The sequence below is a fragment of the Platalea leucorodia genome (genome assembly GCF_965183815.1).
Source record: "Platalea leucorodia genome assembly, chromosome: 21".
NCBI lineage: Eukaryota > Metazoa > Chordata > Aves > Pelecaniformes > Threskiornithidae > Platalea > Platalea leucorodia.
The window spans coordinates 4071465-4091179 of NC_138843.1; the positions used below are offsets into that span (position 1 = coordinate 4071465).

The window sequence follows — 19715 nt, forward strand, 5'->3', positions numbered from 1 at the left end:
GAAGGCCTGAACTGAAAACGGATTTAAAAACATTGGTTTTTTGTTTTTTTTTTCCTAATGTGGAGCATTTCAGGGGCCACACACACAGGTGTATCGGTTCCAGTCAGGGGCGAGGTGCAGGTGAAAGGCAGAAGGTGGGATATTTCACCTTCTCCTGCAAGAAATACAGTTTTAATACCACAAACGGAAAGTTTGTTGTGGCAGGAGAGCTGAAGCTTTGTGCCAGAGACAGGATTTTTTTGCCCTTAAACTCTCAAACTCTCTCAGTTTGAGAGCTGCGTGGCCTCCGAAATTAAATTCTTGGAGTAAAGGGAAAGGGAAAGGCGTTTGTTCTCATGGCGGGCTTGGTTCCGCCGGCAGGGCTTGGCTGGCGCGGAGGCAGCGGCATCCACTGCCTCCCGATGATCCCCCTCGTTGGGATACATCAGCATCGTCTCCACGATACTGAGCAAGTGAGGGGTGAGGACCACTGCTCCCAAAATTCGCCAGCGGCTTTGGTGCACTCTCCCATCAGAACGCCGTTTGAAGTGTAATCGTAATTATTAAGGTAAAGCTTATCCGACTTGCCTTCTGCTGAACGGTCACCCGACGGTGCCTGTGCTCCGCGTTACCGTACCGCTGAAGCGTGCTGCAGGAGCCAGCGTGGCGTCAGAAATCCTAAGTGTGGGGAAATAGCTTCCCGAACGAGGTGTTCTAACGATTTTTAGAGTTGTTCTATGGGGAAAAAAAATGCCACAAGTTGATCTTGGTCTCTAAACCCTTTCTCCCCTTCAAGAGAGCTTGAAGATAACGTGCTCTTGAGAATGCCTTCTGCGTGCTTCGAACCATCGCGTTTTAGTTTCACCTTTGCTTTCTCAATCAAGAAAATCTCCCAGAAGAGGTTCTTGCCCCTCGGTTACGCTGATGGGAGTACTTTTTTTTTTATATTACCGTTCATTAATGAATCGTTACTGACGTTTCCTCTGGCGTGGCTGTGCTGGTGGGAGGTTGGCTGAAGCGGGGCCGCGTAGCCGCCCCCAGCCAGCCTCGCCATCGCCGAGAGCGCAGCCCCGAAGAGCGGGAGGGAAAGGGCGCTGGCTGCCCAGTCCTGAGGAGAGGGGGAGGCTGCTGTGCCGGGGGAGCAGATTCTTCACTTGGTATTTTGTACTTTGCAGAAGAAGAAAGCCCTGACCCCCCTGCGATTTGCTCCACGATAAAAACGTTAGTTATAAACGCTGTTGGGGGGTCCTCGCGGCGGGCCGGGCCTTGCCGGGGGCCGGGGCCGCGCAGCCGCCTCCCGGGGGATCGCGGCCGCCCTGCAGCGGGCACGGCGGTGAGGGCCGGCCCTGCTCGCCCGGGTCTCGGCCTCCCGCCGCCGCCCCCGGCCCCGCTGCCCGCGGCGGCCCCGCTCCCGCCCCGCCCTCGCCTTCCCGCCCTCCCCGGCCACGTGGCGCCCGGGCGGCGCGCGGGAGTGACGTCACTGCGCGGCGCCGCGCGAAGGTCACACGCTGGGCTCGGAAGATGGCGGCGGCGGGGGCCGGCGGCTGCCGGGTGAGCGCGGAGCGGCGGCGGCCGGGGGAGCCGCTGCCCTCGCCGAGGGGCCGGGCCGGCCCCGCGGGACCGCGGTAGGGCGGCGGGAGACGAGGCCGGGCCGCGGGCGCCGCCCCGTGAGGCGCGGCCCGCAGCTGGGGATGGCGTGAGGGCGAGCGGCGGGGCTTGCCGGGGCCGGGCCGGGATGGCGGGTGCCGCCCGGAGAGGGGGCCCGGTGCCGGCTCCCTGCTCTCCCCTCCCTTCTCACCCCCTGCCCGCCCGCACCGGGGCTGCTGGGGCACCGGGGCTGCTGAGGAGGGGGCACCGCGGAGGGACCGGCCCTGCCCGGCTCCGGCCCTGCCCTGAGGGCTCTCAGGGCCGTGGCGAGGGGCAGGTGGAAGCAGGCCCTGGCTCCTCTCCCCCGTGTCCCTGCCTGCGCTGCCATCAAGCTCAGCAAGGGACAGCCCTGGCCAGTTCGGCCCAGAGGGGTCTTGGAGCTTGCAGAGAGCCGTCAGAGAGCTGCCTCCATGCTGAGCTGCTCCGCTGCTGGCCGCTTGCGAGGTTTAAATTTAAACATCGGTTTTTCCACTGTGTTGAGCAGGTGAATGGGTGTGTGAACTGAATGCAAAGGTTCTGGCTTTAAAAGCCACTTCGTAGCGTGACATGCTGTGAAGGTGGTTGATCTTTTGTGCCCAAAGTTAAACCTAGGATTAAGGATTTCTGCTCAGTAGCATGGAAGAAATGTGTCTGTCGGTCAAGAACGGCAATCAGTTAAATCCAGCAGGCAGTCTGCCCCAAGTTTTAATGCCGTTCTTACAGTTAATACAGATTTTTAAGGTATACATATAATATCTAGCTTATTCTTGCTTGCTATAAAACCTGGCCTCAGCGATGACTTGGGCAGCAGGGTTCAAAGATAGGCTATGGAGAGCATTTCCTTCCTTGATATAAACTTGACACTTTAAAGTTCAGCAATCCAACTTAGGTCTAACTCCAGAGGCAATAAATAAGGGGAGCTGAATTTAAAAGACATGACTTATTAGAAATGTGGAAACCAGCGAGTTAACGTAACGCATGTCTTTGGGCCAGCAGGATCTGTGGGGCAATTACGCCAACGCTTCTTCTCAGATGCCAAGTCTGGGTTTAGCTTGTGGTGTTTGGCAGTGCCGTCTCTGAAGCCACAGGACTGGACAGTGTGGCTCTTTACAAAACCTTTTTGACATCTAGGAGCTCGATAAAGAGGTGGACATGTTAAAGTTAGCTTAGACACAGAATTAAATATTCTCAGCTTGCAAATCATTTTCCAAAGTCTTTTAATGGCAAAGCCCATTTGATTTGTCCATGTTTTGTTTTGTATTTTGTGGTTTTTTTTTTTTTTTATTTTTTAGGGTGAGCAGTTTGAGAGCTGGTCTTGCAGAGAAAGAGCTTGGGTGGCACGATTTGGTAACACGGGCCTATCCAGAACAGGAGGGTTAGTTTGAGGTGAAAGGTGCAGCTTTTGCCTGACTGGAGGCCAAGGAGAGGCCAGATAGATTTTCTCAGGCTGTGGGAAAGAGGAGCTAGGTGAGTGCTGAAAGCCCATTTTAAGGGAGTAAAGGCAAGAATCTACGAGCTCTGCGTAGTCTGCTTTCGGTATAGGATAACGGACTGAAGGATGAGCCACGCAATGCAAGAATTTGCAGGGTGTGATCTCAGCAAGGTGCAGCAGAATTTCTCGGTGATCGTTCTGTGATCGAGTGTATCTTCTCTGTTCTGTGACTTGAGGCAAAAGGTGTTTGTCTCTGACTTCGGGCAGCACAAATATATACAGAGGCGTCCTGGGTTTCCTCCACAGTTGGGAGAATGTGTGGAGCCAGTTTTCCTAGAAAAAATGATACGCCTCACATCTCTAACAGATGTTTCAGCTCAAGGATGGATTTACTTGTACATCACCGTTTTCATAAAATCAGGGTTCTGTGAAGCACGTACGTTTTCTCAAGTGATTGTGAAAAGCGTATTGCCCTGTTTTGGACTGCAACTTTGGTTTTATCAAAATTAACTTGTAAGTGGACGTAGTGCTGCTCAAATGCATAATAGAGGTTTTTATGGATGACTCGGTCTCTTCTCCCCAGTAACAAGCGATGGGACGAGAGGGAACGGCCTCAAGCTGCGCCAGGGCAGGTTTAGGTTGGATATTAGGAAGAATTTCTTCCCCCAAAGGGCTGCCAGGCCCTGGCCCAGGCTGCCCAGGGCAGGGGCTGAGTCCCCATCCCTGGGGGGATTTAAAAGCCGGGGAGATGTGGTGCTTAGGGACACGGTGTAGTGGTGGCCTTGGCAGCGCTGGGTTAGCAGTTGGACTTGATCATCTTAAAGGTCTTCCCCAGCCTAAATGATTCTCTGATTCTATTGCTCTTGGCAAACCAGTCTCTATTGTTTCTTGGCAGCGCTTCGGATGCGTTCCCAGAAGACCAGTGAATGTTGTCTGTTTGCAGTATTCTTTCCTTTCTTCCTCAGCTCTTTAAGACTGCTGTCCTCTTGTATTGTGCGCTAACCTGATCTTATGTTTTCATTGCAGAAATGCCTCATCAGTGGCATATGGCTTATATCCAGAAGATACCCAGTTCCTGCAGTCCACAGGGGTACAGTGTACAGGATGAGCAGGCCTGTTTTAGAGATCCATCAGGTTGGTTAACGGCTGCATTTTTGTTTATTTCAGGCCGAAAGTGGTTTCCCATTAGAGTACTGATCTATTAGTTGTGGATATATTTCTGAGAAGCACCAGTTCTAGGTTGAAAGTTTCCACTTTTTCAGATATATCCGATGAACTCAAGGAATTTTGTAGTAGCCGAGTCCAAGTGACAGAGTTCAGGAGTGGTGCTCACTTCATCTACCAAATTGTTTAAGCCTGAACTAACCCCTGGAGTTAAACTTCCTCTGGAGAAGCATCTTTTTTAGTGGCTATATAGATGTCCTTCACAGAGGATTAGAAATGTGTTGGACATCTGGCTGTTTTGAGGGTAGGCTGCTGCTTTTTCAAGGTAGCCGTATGTTTTCCACAACATTTAATGCAGAAGTGACCCAGTGCTTGGCTTAAGTAAATTGACCTGCTGGCTTTGATACTTGTTTAATTTAATGTCTCTTTGGATTCTACAACATGTAATGATTTTCTTTAGTCTAGATGCTACTCTTCTGGAGGAAGAAAGGGTTTTATATCAGGTTTTGTGGAGAACATCAAACAGGAATTAGCAAAAAACAAGGAGATGAAAGAAAGTATTAAAAAATTCCGAGATGAAGCTAAGAAGCTAGAAGAGTCTGATGCACTTCGGGAAGCAAGGAGAAAATATGTAAGTCTTCCTCATGAATTCCTTTGATGTTTTCATTGCCCAGTCACTGAGCTATTACTGTTCTGAATGTAAATTTGAATCTTTCTGCAAATGAACGGTTTAGTTCAGCATGCCTGTTTTTATGAGAAGTTCTGCTTGGCTGGAAATACTGACTGGTAAATGAATGCCTTAGAGTGGGGTTTTTTGGGTTTATTTTTTAGTAGAAAATCATTCCAGTAGACCCTTCACTGGATTTTCCAAATAATGAGCAGATAAAATAATGAGACGTTAAATTTAACGTTGGCAGTATTTAAATACTTCTTTTGCATTCTCTGAAGAACTATAAACAGCACTACTTGCAAAAATGAAATGCTGATGCTGGTTACTCGAGTAGTGTGCTCCCTACGATGGAGCTCTTTTTGCCCTCAATTACAGTGTTAATGGGGTGTGCTATGTGCTAAACTGTTTTTGAGTGTTTTCAGTCTCATAGTTACATGCAGCGTGGTTTTTTTTCCACAGAAAACCATTGAATCTGAAACAGTGAAGACCTCAGAAGTGATTAAAAAGAAACTTGAAGAAATAACTGGTACAGTTAAAGAGGTAAAACGCAGCTATGCAAGAACCTTTCCCTAAGGCAGTTCTGCTCTAAGGTTATGTGTTTTGTGTGCATTTGAATTATCACCCTGTCCTGGTTTCAGCTGGGATAGAGTTAATTTTCGTCTTGGTAGCCGGTATGGGGCTGTGTTTTGGGTTTAGGATGAGAACAATGTCGAGGATACACTGACGTTTTGTTCTTGCTAAGTAGTTGCTAAGTGGCGCTCACAGTGGTAAAGGACTTTTCAACTGCCCATGCTCTGCCGGGTGCACAAGAAGCTGGGAGGGGGCACAGCCGGGGGGAGGGCTGACCCAGACTGGCCCAAGGGCTATTCCATACCATATGACATCATGCTCAGTATATAAGCTGGGGGAAGAAGGAGGAAGGAGGGGGACATTAGGCGCGATGGCGTTTGTCTTCCCAAGTAACCATTACGCGTGATGGAGCCCTGCTTTCCTGGAGATGGCTGAACACCTGCCTGCTGATGGGAAGTAGTGAATGAATTCCTTGTTCTGTTTTGTTTGCGTGCACGGTTTTTTTTTGCTTTGCCTATTTAACTGTTCTAATTTATTTTACTTCAATTATTAAACTGTTCTTATCTCAACCCACGAGTTTTCTCCCTTTTACCCTTCTGATTCTCTCCCCCATCCCACTGGGGGGAGTGAGCGAGCGGCTGCGTGGTGCTTAGTTGCTGGCTGGGGTTAAACCACGACACACCCTTTCTTTTTTCTTGGGGAAAGGTGGTTGCTATTCCAAAGGTGATCACTGTTCTGAATCTCTAAGGCCAGAGACATTAAGAAAATTGCAGCAGTGGTGTATGATAGATTTCTTACTCAGTGCATGGTCAGTGGACGGGCGCTGTGTCCGGTGATTCCTCTCAGATTTGGAGACTGGAGATGGTCCTTACGGTTCTGCATTGTCTTAACAGTAAAAAAAGCCTCAGGGTGGTTCTTCCCCTGGAGGGCAGTTAGAGCAATGCTGGAAGATCACCCTGGAAAGTTGTTTAGGAGATGTGATGCCCTGCACACTGACACTTTGTGCTACTAACGTGATAGGCCTTCGGGCTTCTTACTGCGCCTTGAAACAGACTTGCAACGTCAGAGGCTCCGGCTGTTGTAAGCAGAAGTGCTGGTGGTACAGTTGAAGTGCTCTCCTCTAAGTTAGCATGCTGTAAGCGATCCCACGGCTCTGCGTGTCTTGGGAATAACAAAATGCCTGGAGGAGCAGGCATCGTTCATACCTAACAGCTGTGAGTGTCTTCCATTCTAGGCTCAGACTTTAAAGATCGCTGTGTCTACGCAGATTTGCTTTTAAGCAACTGAATTCAAGTTCTTTTTTAGGATGGGACTAAGAACTGCAGCTTGTGCTCATGTTCTTCATTCCTTGTCCGAGTTCATCCAGGCAGCAGATGTGTTCGAGTGTTTAGTAGGCTTTGACTTTTATCTCTGGAGTAAATTTCTGAGTCTTCCTGATAGTATTTTAAATATGGAATAAAGCAGGTGCACGTGGCACCTGTAGAAGCTGAGCTGCAGTATCTGTGAAGTCGGCTGATACAAAACTGGGCTATCTGGGCAGTCCTCAGTGGGGTGCAAGACCTTTTATTCCTTATTCCCTCTTTTCTGCCCCCTTCTCAGCGTGGGCACCATTGTGAGTCCACATCCCTTCAGCATCTCCCCCCATTGCTTCCAGAGGAGACAGGGAACGACGCCCAGGACAGGGCCTGCTGCTCCGCTATCCCAGGGATTCCTGCGTGCTCAGACTGCACCGGCTGCTCTGAGTCCCCAGGGCTGCCACGAGGAGGAGGAGGAGGAGCAGAGAGCAGATGCAGGAGAGGACACTGCCGGTCCTGCTCACTCCTTTGTGGTAAAAGAGCCTGCTTGTCAGCTGGCTCTGAGACCTGCTGCCGGGTTTATCATTAGCCTTCCTTCTGCTGTAGGCCTGTCAGCACCCAGGAGGTGGCACTGAGCTAGAAGAGTTGGAGAAGGGCTGTCGTTGCAGTGTCTGCCACCCTGACAGTTACTCCCAGGCACCCGAGTCTTGTTTTTCCCTCTTACTGATGAGAGCAGTTAAATTGCAACCAGCACAGACTGAAAACTTACGTCCCTTTCTCTTAAAGGGGGCACAAGATTTTCCGCAGTAAGTTACAGCTGGGAGGTACTTTAGGAGGCTGTTCCTTATCTGTCAGCTGAGGTGTATGGACTTCATGCTTGTAGCTAGGCCGCTCCGGAGCGGAGTGAACTTGCCTGTTTTCAGCAGTGGTTTACGACCAAAGCCGGTGTGGTTGTTCCCAACACTTCCAGTCAGGTGTGGGATCCCCGCTGGGAAACAGCCAGCCAAACACTAGACTTAAACCCTCTGCAATATGAAGTTTGTGTGGACCCGGTCCCCGCTCTCTGCTGTGCTCCTTCCCTCTCCTTCTGTCTAAACGTGCCTTGGTGTAGCAGCTTAACTGTGTGTACAGTTATCAGCTGGATGTAATGCTCTTCGCCGATGTGGACATAACCATTATCTTTTCAGTACTGTTGAGGGTGCTGTAAGCATCTTTGTTAGCCAAATCCCATTGCAAAACAGGGAAAAGCGTTTGGTTCTGTTATCCTGTCATTTCTCTTCCTCTGAGGCTGTGGTTTGTGGCCCATCCAGGATTGGTTGCCTACTGCCAGTGAGATTTCCGAGATCCTCGAGGATCTGATGTGTGCTGGTGCAGAACGAAAGGGTGACCGGCTACTGGCAGAGTCCTTTTAACCTCTTGCATATGAGATCCTGGCTCTGGAAACAGAGCCACAGTGATGTATAGGAAGATGTTGGATTGAGAAAAGCGTTTCCTAATTTTGCAGGAAGAGTGGCGTAGCAGAGAGCTATCTCAGCCACTTCTCTACCTTCTCTTAAGAAGCAAGAAGTGCCTGATTGTTTCAAAGGAAAGGGCTAGGGTATTTTAACTCTGGCATCATTGGCCCTTCTCTTTGATGTCAAGAAAAAGATACATTTTTTTTTTTTAAATCTGTGGGTAGCAGCTATTAACAAATGCGTGTGGTCCCATGAGTAGCCAAATTTGTTGTTCTGCACAGAGGTGTTGGATAATGCTGCAGTGCCAGGCCCCGGTGTCCCGGTAAGTCTCCCCTGTGACACGTAACTGTGTGTTCACCGTAGGCTTGGATAGTCTTGTCGTGTGCGCATTAGGAGGTCTTTAGCATTCACAGAGAGGAGTTACTCAAAATAATTTTTCACCTGTTTCACCTGAAATGACCTTTTTTTCCTGTTTTGTTTTGTTGCAGAGTTTGGATGAAGTAAGTAAGAGTGATATTGGCCGAAAAATAAAGGAAGGTGTGGAAGAAGCAGCAAAAACAGCAAAGCAGTCTGCGGAGTCAGTGACAAAAGGAGGGGAGAAACTAGGCAAGACGGCAGCCTTCAAAGCTATTTCTCAGGTACGTAAGTCCTGTGCCTCTGTAGGACCCAGCGCTGTGGACACAGCTCATTAACATGGAAGTTATGTGCGAGCTTGTGCCGAGTATAAAATTAAATGCAAAACTTTTATAGCGAGACCTTGTGAGCCATTGGAATAAGCTGATAAATTTAGGAAATGTATTTTGCAGGTCTAGCGTTCACTCAACAACTCTAGAAAAGTGTAAGTCTCAAGTAGCTGAGCTTCTGCTAAAATGTGTTATTGGAAAAATTGGTTGCTGTGCTTGTGGAGTAGGGTAGTAAATGTCTTCTGTAGACAGGTACTGGCAGTACTCTTGGGAACTACTGACTGACAAGCAGGAACGCTTAGAACTCTCCTTTTCTAGAAAATATGTAAGCGCTCGTATGTTTTGATGTCACCCAATGAACTGGCAATTAGCCTAAAAAGGAGCGTTCCCCTGGACTGGTTTCTCATGCCTCCTCTGGGGGCTGTAGCCCTTGTACGAGGAGGTGCCAGGCCAGACGCAGTATCGGTCGCATCAGTCATGTCGGTTCCCCTCGTTCTGCGTTTCTAATAAGACATCATCTGCTAAAGGTCACTTCTAGCCACAGCTGCAGATCACATTATACACTATTTTTTTTTTTTTCTTTTTCTGTAATGAAACCTGTTATCTTGCTCCAGCAGCCTCCTAATCTGAGAACTGTTTGTTCCTTCTATGAAACAGGCTGCCAGGTCAGACCTTATAAGCAGGCAATGATTTTATAGGACCTTAAAGTAAATTTTTTGAGGCTTAAAGATTCGTTTTCCCTGTAAATGGATAAACCTTTTGATTCATTGTCAGATTTAAGTTGCCTGATTCATAGAGCTTTTATAGGCTGCGAGCAGTTCTTATAGCTTTGCTATTCCTTCTAGTATGTATGTAGAATTAGAATATTCGGTCTACTGCTTCAGAAAACCAAATGCGTTATCTTAGAAATCATAGTAGTAGTCTCATTTTGAGATCCCCATTGCTTCAGTATTTAGGAGATATTTTATTTGTATAATCTAGAGTTAGGTGGTATCCACGGGGGCTTGTGTCTTGTTCTGTTCTCTGCCAGGTCCCTCAGGTGGGCTTTTATAGTCAGTAGGAACAGACTGAGCTTTGGAGCTTTTTATTTGCTTATCCTTGATGTTTAAAGTCACTTAAATTCCATTTTCTGCTTCCTATCAGGTCTCTGGCATCTGTTCTGTCTAGGCCCGAAGCACTGCTGTAACTTTCTTCAGGAAGGAGCCACATTGACTTTCAGGGGGGGAGGACGGCTTATACTGGCAAAGCCGCGCTGGACACTTGGTGTGTTCGCCGGAAAATTCCTGCATAAAATGCAGTTGAAAAGTAACAGCCCCCATAAAGCCCCATGATGCTTTGGGCTACGTAACTTACATGTCCTCAGTAAAAACACAGATTGGGAAAAAGCTGTGTATAAAGTATATATAAAATCCCTTTCTGCCTGCATGTGTCTAGTTGTGATAGGAAAGTGTACTGACTGTGCAACAGATCTTTTGTAGGTACAGTCATTAGTGAAAGTACTGCTCAAACGCTCAGTAATAAAAGCAGAGCAGCCGAGATGAAGGAGAAACACTAAAAATACCTTTTAGTCCCAATCCTTATTGAGGTATATGACAAAATTCCCAACAATGGTTGTGGTAGGATGCGGCTTCCTCTTGGCAAAATCTGAACTAAGGACGTAGCCGTTCACTGATGAGATGGATACCAGTCCCCATTTATCAAGTCCTTTTTCTTCACGTAGCCTCACCCAGGAGGGAGAATATCTCCTGTCTCTCCTTTAGTATAAGCTGAACTACTGTGATTTTTTTTTCACATCTCTTCTCTGGCAAAAACAGTTTGCTTCGAGCTCTTTTCTCAGCTAGAATGTGTGTAGGATTCTATAAAAAGTGAGCGTCCTTTTTGTTCTGGGGAAAGCAATACTCCTGTTTGTTTAAGCTTGGGCCTAGAACCTGGATTTTATTGACCTTCCAGGTGGCTTTGCAGTTAGTTGCTGGTGTCCTGAAGTCTGTCTTTGCCCCTGCTTGTGGATTCTAGGAATCATTCTTCCTTTTACCTGGGGCTTGTCATTCTACCAGCAGCTGCTGGCTGCTGTTGAGGGCTGATAAGTCTGCCTTCCTCTGACTTGATTTATTCCGATTCAGACTCTGGAGAGGTTACCCCTTATCAGCCGTCAGGTTTGACTGTGTCCATAGCTTCTAGTGTATTGTTTGTTTTTTTTTCTTCAGGTTGATTTCAATACAACCACCCATTTGCTGTTAACTTCTTGAGCAGAAGGCCTTGGTGCTGGTGTGCTTGTCAATAGACATCAGCAAAGAAGCATTTGCTGAGTAAGGGAGAGGAGAATAACCCGTGGTCTCTTAGCTTTTCCCCCCCCCCCTTTTTTTTTTCTTTTTAACAGAAGCTATTTTCGGTTTCTGGGAAAGGGTGGGGGGAACGGTAAATCAACCTAATAGGGATATTTTCCTTTCAGGGAGTAGAAACCGTCAAGAAGGAAATAGATGAAAGTGTTTTAGGGCAGACCGGTCCTTACAAACGTCCGGAGCGACTACGAAAAAGAACAGAATTCTCAGGCGAGAGGATTAAAGAGGAGCGAATATTTGAAGCTAACGAGTACGTATTGGATGTAATTTAGGGTGAATATTTCTGTGTCTAATTTGATAAAAACTTTAAAACTTAACTACAGGCCAGGGATGGTTAAAATCCAAGTGCTGAAGCGAGGCTGTGGGGTGAGGCGTGACCTGGCAGAGCAGGTAGGCCTGAGAGCAAATTTCGAGCATAAGTTGATGGCACTGAATCTTCTGATAATGAAACTGGGCACTTAAAATTATAACATGGGTAGGTAATGTTCCGAGATGAAATTTTGACTTACACGTGTTGTGTTTTCTCAGTCCTAACATCTTGCTATTGAATTATGTTTGGCAGGACGGAGTCTGAGCTCCTCTGCTTTCTCTACTGCCTTGCTCCACTAAGTTGTCTGTCTTTTATGTGGCGTGCCAGCCTCAGTGATACTGCATGCCGCAGTGATATTCGTCAGGATGTCCTCCTTTTTATTCTCACTCGGGTGTAAGTTACTTGTTCACAAGTACCCATCCATGTCTTCTGCGCTTTCTAGGGAGGCCATGGGTGTGGTGCTGCATAAAGACTCAAAATGGTATCAGCAGTGGAAAGATTTCAAGGACAACAATGTGGTCTTCAACAGTAAGTGTTCCAAAGACAAAGGAGTAGCACATTATTTTCCCTGTTCTGATTCTTGCTGTGTTGGATCTGATGCCATCTGTGCAACTAGTCTCAACATAATGCAAGTCATAGCCATTTTTTTTTGTTGTAGCTGTTGCTGTGAGGTGGTGTGAATGGGAGGTAGGCGTAGTTGACAACACTGCAGCTTTTCCAAGCTGCTCCATCTGTGTTCGGACCCTTCCCCCAGCCAGGCATTGTTTTTGATCAGTCCCTGCTCCCTGTAGGTACCAAAACCTGGTTTTGCCATTGCTTAAAGAGAACTGAACTCTCGTCTTTTTTTCTATTTTTTTTTTTTTTTTCCTAGTCAGATCTACTCTGGCAGTGGGAAGAGGCCAGGGCACGCATGCATGCATGTCACCAGGGAGAGGGCAGGCGGATCTCTTCCTCCTGACCTTGAGCTTATAACGAGGAAAAATCTTATCTTCAGTGAGCTGGTTTCTGTTGTCATCTGCTTAGAACTCTGGAATGTGTGGGACTTTGTCTCCTTTCTGTTTTTATTGCAAAATCTAAAAATACTGAGTATCTGTACTGCAGTGGGCAATAACTTTTGATAGTTATCTAGACACTTAATGTTTCTGAAAGGCGTAAACAAGCCTGAGAGCAGAATCCTTCAACAAATCAAAATAATCGCTGCCAGGGTACTGCAGGGTAAACGACTTGTTAAGGAACAAAAAGGTTGTGTACAAGTGCAACATATAATTAACTTTGGATTGTGTTTCTTCCCAACTTCTTTTAAAGCAGAGCTCCTTGGGAGGTATCCAGGAATGGGTTTTTACGTCCCATTTGTTAGCCTTTCCAAGAAGCGATGCTCATAGCTCCTAAAACTCCCCACATGTTGCATCCTCCACTCCCCTGCCATCTGCACGAGCTCTGTGCATTCTCTAGATTTTATGCGTATTTCCAAGACTGTGGTTTTGCAATTCAGGCAACATTGCAGATGTGGCTGCACCAGGCTTTACAGCGTGTGCTCTCCCTTTGCGTCCCACCGGTACCAAGAACACTCTGTGATTTTTGGAAGGAGCCTAAGCTTCGGGGCAGGATTCCAATTGTTAATTGACGTGGTGGGACGAAGCTTCCCTGCAGGGCCCATTATCCCGCAACTGCCTTCTGCGGTTCTGGTCCGTCTGATGAAGTCCCGAGACAGATAACGGGTTGGTTGAGCCCTTAGTTTGTTGCAGCAATGCCTGCTTGCTTAAATGGCTTTTTTTGGTTGTTTTGTTTCACCCCCTGCCCTTCTGTCTGCCTTTGAGATTTTGCTTTGCAGGAGTTCTCCTTCCCCATCAATGACTTCTGTAGTTTTGTGACGTGCTTGGCTTGCTTTCTTATTGACGTTGAGAAGTACATAGAGCTGCTGAAAAACGGCATCCTTACTGATGTCATGCTATTTTATTAAAAACTGGCAAGGTTTAAGGTCTGTTCTTGATTTCTCCCTCCCAGTTAAACTTTCTGGGGTTGGTTTCACATCCTGCTACCCCTTGTAGCAGACTGAACCGAGGGGTGTAAGCAGACTGTTAGTGGTGTAAGCAAGCCTAGTGTATTTTCTATCTGAAAATCTGTGTAGAAGGTCCAGAGTTTCTGGCAGCTGAAGTCAGAGAAACCATCATTTTCCTAGTGACAGTTATTGATATTTAAGAACATGGCAGGAAGATGAGGAGAAACGTAACTGTTGAAATGGAAACTTGTTAATCAACAAAGAGATTTAGAAGAGAACTAGCAGGTTTGATCTGCAACCCATTGCATGTTGTCTTCTAATTCAGAAATGTAGTGGAAGGACACTGCTGCTCATATCTCCTCTCCTTTCAGGGTTCTTTGAAATGAAAATGAAGTACGATGAAAGTGATAACGCATTCATTCGAGCTTCCAGAGCTGTCACAGACAAAGTCACTGACTTAATAGGTAATGTTTCATCATTGCTGTGAAAGTGCATCTCCAGCCTTTTAGCTCTGTTCCTAGTGACTGTTAGTGCTGTTGTCCTCCATGTGTTACTAACCTTTGGGACAGATTCTGGAGCTTTATAATATTTTGCATGGATCATTATCCAGTATCGTGCAGTGTGGCAACCTGCTACTGGATCAGAAGTGCAGTGTGATGACAAGTGCTTGTATGAGATAAATCGCAAGCATGACCTAAAGTCTGCAGTTGTTCCCGGGTGACTCTTCCTTCCCGCTGGTATATAACCAAAAGCCTTTCTCCTGTTTTCTGACGACGGTTGTTGTGCCACCAGGCTCACTGAATTGTTTTATTAGGTGGATTGTTCTCGAAGACAGAAATGTCTGAGGTTTTGACAGAGATACTCAAAGTGGATCCATCCTTTGACAAAGATCGGTTTTTAAAGCAATGCGAGCGTGATATAATCCCCAATGTCTTGGAGGTAAGGTGAGGGTAGAGTATGATGCATTTGTTTTATCTTTTTCCTTTACTCTAACATGGAAGATTTTTTGTTTTCTGATGCTAAAATTAAAAGCTGGGACAGTATTTGCTTCTCAAGCATCCAGCTTTGCACAGAACATGACATAACCTTGGGAAAAGGAAGTTGGATCCTACATAACAATTTAATTTAAAACCATATTTCATAATTTAGTAGACTGGGAAATTTTTTTTCTGTCCTCAAAAACAACTAACCATCTTCTCCCATGAGAAATGATATGGGCATCAGAGGGATCAAACTGAAGTAGGCGAATAAACAGTACTGGGCAAATGATGATATCAAATACTGATAAGGGAAAGAATGTACTGTGTGCTACTGGATTCTAAGTGATCTGTAACTGCTCGGGAAGAAGACCAGGTCATGACAAATGGTTCAGTGAAAATATTTCTGGCACTAGTCAAGGAAGTATGTGGAACTTCATGTTTTTAAAGACTGAAGTATAAAACCACTCAGAGGATAGCACTGATGAAGGATGTGGCCTCAAGTGTAAATGGATGTAGTTCCTCTCACTGTAACAGTATGTCAGAAAAGACAGAGTGAATGTAGGGGATTTGAAGAAGTACAGCAGAAATAATTTTGAGAGATTTGTATGAGACTGGAAAAAATGAGGCCTGAAGAGATAAACAAATGCTAAGTGTCATTTTTCTCATCCTACAAAACAGTGCAGTGAATGATCTTATCTCAAATTGATACATGCTAATACACATGTAGAAATATTTATGGTACTCCTAGTCATGAGGTAGCATTATAGGATGGATAAAAAATAAGGCGATGCTTACAGATAGAAACATTCAAACTGATGCGTAGTTAGGTTTTGTCACTGCTGTCTCTGCAGTGACTGACTTGCGTATCAGATCTGTGACTGGAGCTGTAATGTCGGCAGTGAAACAAGACAGACCTGTCATGGTGAATCTGCTTCTCCGAACGGTGCCGTGTCACTAAAGCAAGCTGCAGAAAATGGGCTCTTGACTCTTGGAGAATAAATTTTCCAAAGGAGAGGTTTTTTTCAAACTGTAGGCAGCCAGCTTACAGACGCCATCAAGTATGAAGATTTATAGGCGTTATATTGAAAAACACCCTGCCACACGAAACGAACTTTATTTTGAAATCTGCTAAATTCCCAGCATCTGTCTTGTTATGAATTCCAGGTGTTTATTACACAGTGTTTTAAAGAAAAACCTTTTCATGAGTTGCGGCGTCATTCTTCTGTTCATTCTGTGCCCTGAATTTTTCAGAGTCTTGGTAACTGTAGATCTACTTCTGGTTTGTGCTCCTGCTTCTGTTAGGATTTCTGGGTAGTGTGCGTTCTGCTGACTTTTTGGACAGGAAGGTTTGAGATAGCTTTTGTCTTAATTATTGAAAGGTTTATGTACATCTGACTCAGTACGTGTGTTTATGGAAGCTCTTATTGCCGTTCCTCTTTGAAGCTCCAGTCCTTCAGGATTTCACAAGATGTAGGATTTAAAGTAGTTTGCTGCTGAAAGTGCTGATAATTTCAGCTCTCTGATATAGGAGGTGTTTTAAAATGTTCATATTTTATTTGATTTTCTCTTTTAGGCTATGATGTCTGGAGAGCTTGATATCCTCAAAGATTGGTGCTATGAAGCGGTAAGTAGAGCTACTAAAAATGTCTGAAAAGGTTATGATTCTCTCTTGTAAGTAGGTTTATTGTGCTTTCTTGGCTTGCAAGCTGTCCAGCTGTTCTAGCCATGATGTTGCTTACCTGCTTTGCCCAGCTGCTTCCCCATCTAGCATGTTCATAGTATAAAACACTAATGCAGTCAGGTGTACATGCTGGACTCCTGGAGTAGTCTCGATATGAGAGGAGAGCTGTTTGGAGACAGCAAATCGAGAGCTAAGCTCAAGCTAGTCTTAACTAGCTCCAGTTCTGCACTGCCATTCTTGATTCGGATGGGCTTTACTAGAGCCTGTATCCCAGACAAGGGGTGAGAAGGTGCAGAGGCATTTGAGCTGACCCAAAAAGGTGATGCTTTTCTGCTTACAGCGTCAAGTTGTCCCTGGAGCTACTACACAAACACAACTCCACTGCAATATCCCAGCAAATAATCCTGACAGGCTGAAGTTTTTCTGAAATTGCAGCATTTCAGAAATCTGCAGCCTGGATAATCTCACTGCAGAAAACTGAATTTTGTTTTGTTGTACAAAAACTGGTTTTGTTTTTGTACTGGGGTAGATTTTCAGTATTGGATCCACTTCTTGAAACAGTGAATATGAATTCGTTGCAACTCAGTGAGTGTATTATTGTCCACTTAACTTCAGGAAAGCAGATCCTTTCCTGACAGTGTAGATGGACACTTGTTCTGGTCTTCGCTCTGCTCCAAAATAATTGTGTTGTAGGCAATGCAGAGCCATAGTTGTTCTGTTTCTAAAGAATTTAATTGCTTAAAGTGAATGTTCTCCTTACTGATCACCACCACCAGAGGGCTGGAAATGCACACGCTGGAAGAGGCAATTTTTTGTGTTTAATTTTTGGTGATTAACATCTTTGTAACGATATTGCAGTATGTAAGAGTAAGAGATTTAAAGCAGTCTGAAAGTAAAGGAAGTTCGTTATTGGTTCAAGCAACCTTTGAAATGACACTGTAGAATTCCTCTCAAATCTCTAGAGGGAAGTAGGAGATTCACTGCAGTTTATAAGACAAAAAGCAAACCCTTCTAAGCTCGCTGTAGTTACAACTTAAGCTCATAAGTCAAGAATCATCTGTAAAATAAGACAAGGGAGGAAATGGGAGCCCTATTAATGAGCATCCAGGAGATAAAGGCTCTTGAACAGAATCATACCACAAGTGTTAAGTTTGTGATACTGGTCACTAAAGTGTTGGACTACAGACCAGTAAGGCAAAAACTTATTTAAGTGGCAAGTCTAGCAACCGAGCTGCAGGTTGCTGCCAGCCCGCTGGCAGATATAGTCTGTGGCTCGTAGAGCTGTGCCTGCCTACTGTCCTCAGAATCCCTGATCTGTAACTCCAACTTCGCTCTAGTGACTTTGCCAGTATAATTCTGTAGGATATTTGCATTTAAATGCTTGTGATGAAGGTTAGAAGATCCATGGCGGGGAGGGAGGTAGGGACCGCCTCCTGTTTGTTTATACCTGCCAAGAACGTGGGGATAATGCTGGAAGCAAGTAGAAATTCACTATCCCCAACCACAGTTCTCGAGGCATAAATAATGAAGCATATGTGCATGTGCCTAAAAGGAGCCAGGAAATGCTGGTCTGCCTCCAGGGTCTGGCTGGGTATTAGGAGAATAGCTTGGTTCCCAGACTGTTTCTCCTTGTCTGCTCTCAAATCAGAATTGCAAGTGCCTTGGCTATCAGGTGCACTTGGTGTACGTACTCTGTTGTGAATGATGGATCTCCTGTTCTGCCCAGGAGCGATGGGATTTTTAGTGAGAATTTGGTTGTGTGAAGCCCAGAGCATTTGATGTAGCTGTTTGATACCTTGCAGGACATACGTGTTCAGCATATTTGCAAAAACCTGACTTTTATTCCTACCTTTTTGATGGTTCTCTCTAAGCAGAAAATTCCTTTTTCTTTGTGAACAGAACAAACTCAAACGTGTAATATAAGTTTGTTGCTTCATTTAGACTTACAGTCAGCTTGCTCATCCAATCCAGCAAGCCAAAGCCATGGGTCTCCAGTTCCACTCCAGGATTCTTGACATTGACAACATTGATGTGAGTGTCCTTTTCTATATTTTACCTTGGGGGATGAATTAGAAACTCAAGACCTGAGGAGGGGTTTTCGTCTTTGCCCTGACTGCTGGTTTGTTTTTTTTTTTGCCTCATGCTACTCTGGTATTTGCCATTTCTGCTAGCAGACCACCGCTGCTGGAAGGGAGAGCTCGTGGGACGGATTCACTACTGTGTGATCAAGCCTAAGTTGTAGCATTGTGGTTTGTCTCCTCTCTGTCAGGGCACCTTGGTCTTAGTCACCAGCATACAGATTGAGAAAGGCTAATAATAAAGGCAAACAGCACTGACCCAGTGCTTTCATGAAGGGCTTTGTGGGTGCCTACCCTGGATGATAATGCGCAGCACGGCTGTCGCTCAAGGTTGTGCCGTGCAGGAACGGCTGGTAGAGAGGCTTAACCGCTGTTCTGGGTGGCTCTCGATGAGTGGGGAGGTAACGGCTGTGAGGGGAGCCGCTGCCGCCGGAGGAGCAGTGTTGGTAGCTGGGGACTCTGGCCAAATGTCTGCACAGTCGTAATGCTCTCCGCCTTCCCCTTTATTGAGGAGCCAGAGGTGTTATTTTTGCACTTAGCAGTAAGTCTACAGTAGTACTTTCATTTAATTAAGTCTTTAGTGTCATCTGTCACTGGCGCCCCATTTTCTTTCTTTCCTTCAATGGCAAAGGTATCTCAAAGAAATTACCCCCTTTAGTCAGACCTTTCATCTCCCATCGCCAGCTCTGCCTCAAAGGAAATGTGCGAGGGGAGGAAGGGAACAGGGCAGCTGTACACTAGTGCTTTAAAACGTGCGTGGAAATAGTCTGGCGTCAGATCAGCCGTTTGCCTTTGTCATCAGAGCTGCTAACTCAAAGGCAGCAACATTCACTACATGCTTCTGTTGGAACCAGGTATTATGGTATACTTGTCCAATGTACTGCAGCTGTGCGGTATTATCCTCAATAAAATGATAACGCTGGATCCATTCAGACAATTACCGTAAAGCCAGCTGCAGGGTCATGCCTGTAGGAACAGAGAACACACAGCTACTTAATAGGGGTCTAATCCCAGAGGTGATCCGGTCGAAGGTAAGGAAGTGGAGGACTGGAAGCTTTCAGGTAGAGATGGAAACGGAGCATGGTGATAAAAGGATGCTGTTCCGAAAGTGAGAGCTGTTCCAGATGTTGGGTGTATTGGCTGGCCAGATGTTTCTTACTTGCGGTCACACCCCTGCAAGACGTGAAGTCAGGAAGAATTCAGCAACCATCATGGAAAAATGAGAGAACGAAGCCTGATGCTTTTGGTGGTTTGCTGAAAGGAGCGCTACTGATGGTGAATTATCTGCAGCCCTGTGCAGGAGTCTCTCTTTTTGTGCCCACGTCATTAAAAAACTGGAGTGGGTGCAGGAGAGCTCCAGAAACATCTGAGCAAATGCCCTACGGCAAGAGACTTAGTTTGACCTGTGTAGCCCTACGAAAGAACAGCGGGAGCTGACTTGATTAATGACCACGT

General features: G+C 46.0%; 1 protein-coding gene across 2 annotated transcripts in view; it reads left to right on the plus strand.

Annotated features, from left to right (window-relative positions):
- Positions 1-19715, plus strand: part of TIMM44 (translocase of inner mitochondrial membrane 44) — a 28929-nt gene that overhangs the window by 2005 nt on the left and 7209 nt on the right. The window contains exons 1-11 of one of the 2 annotated variants that reach the window (XM_082331297.1): positions 1474-1530; positions 4064-4171; positions 4662-4832; positions 5331-5411; positions 8679-8828; positions 11323-11462; positions 11965-12050; positions 13893-13985; positions 14336-14460; positions 16075-16125; positions 18124-18213. In XM_082331297.1, coding sequence (XP_082187423.1) covers positions 1501-1530; positions 4064-4171; positions 4662-4832; positions 5331-5411; positions 8679-8828; positions 11323-11462; positions 11965-12050; positions 13893-13985; positions 14336-14460; positions 16075-16125; positions 18124-18213 — 1125 coding nt within the window. In that variant the 5' untranslated portion in view covers positions 1474-1500. Of the gene's footprint in view, positions 1-1473; positions 1531-4063; positions 4172-4661; positions 4833-5330; positions 5412-8678; positions 8829-11322; positions 11463-11964; positions 12051-13892; positions 13986-14335; positions 14461-16074; positions 16126-18123; positions 18214-19715 lie in introns of those variants that run through there. The other variant, XM_082331298.1, reaches the window with a different exon arrangement.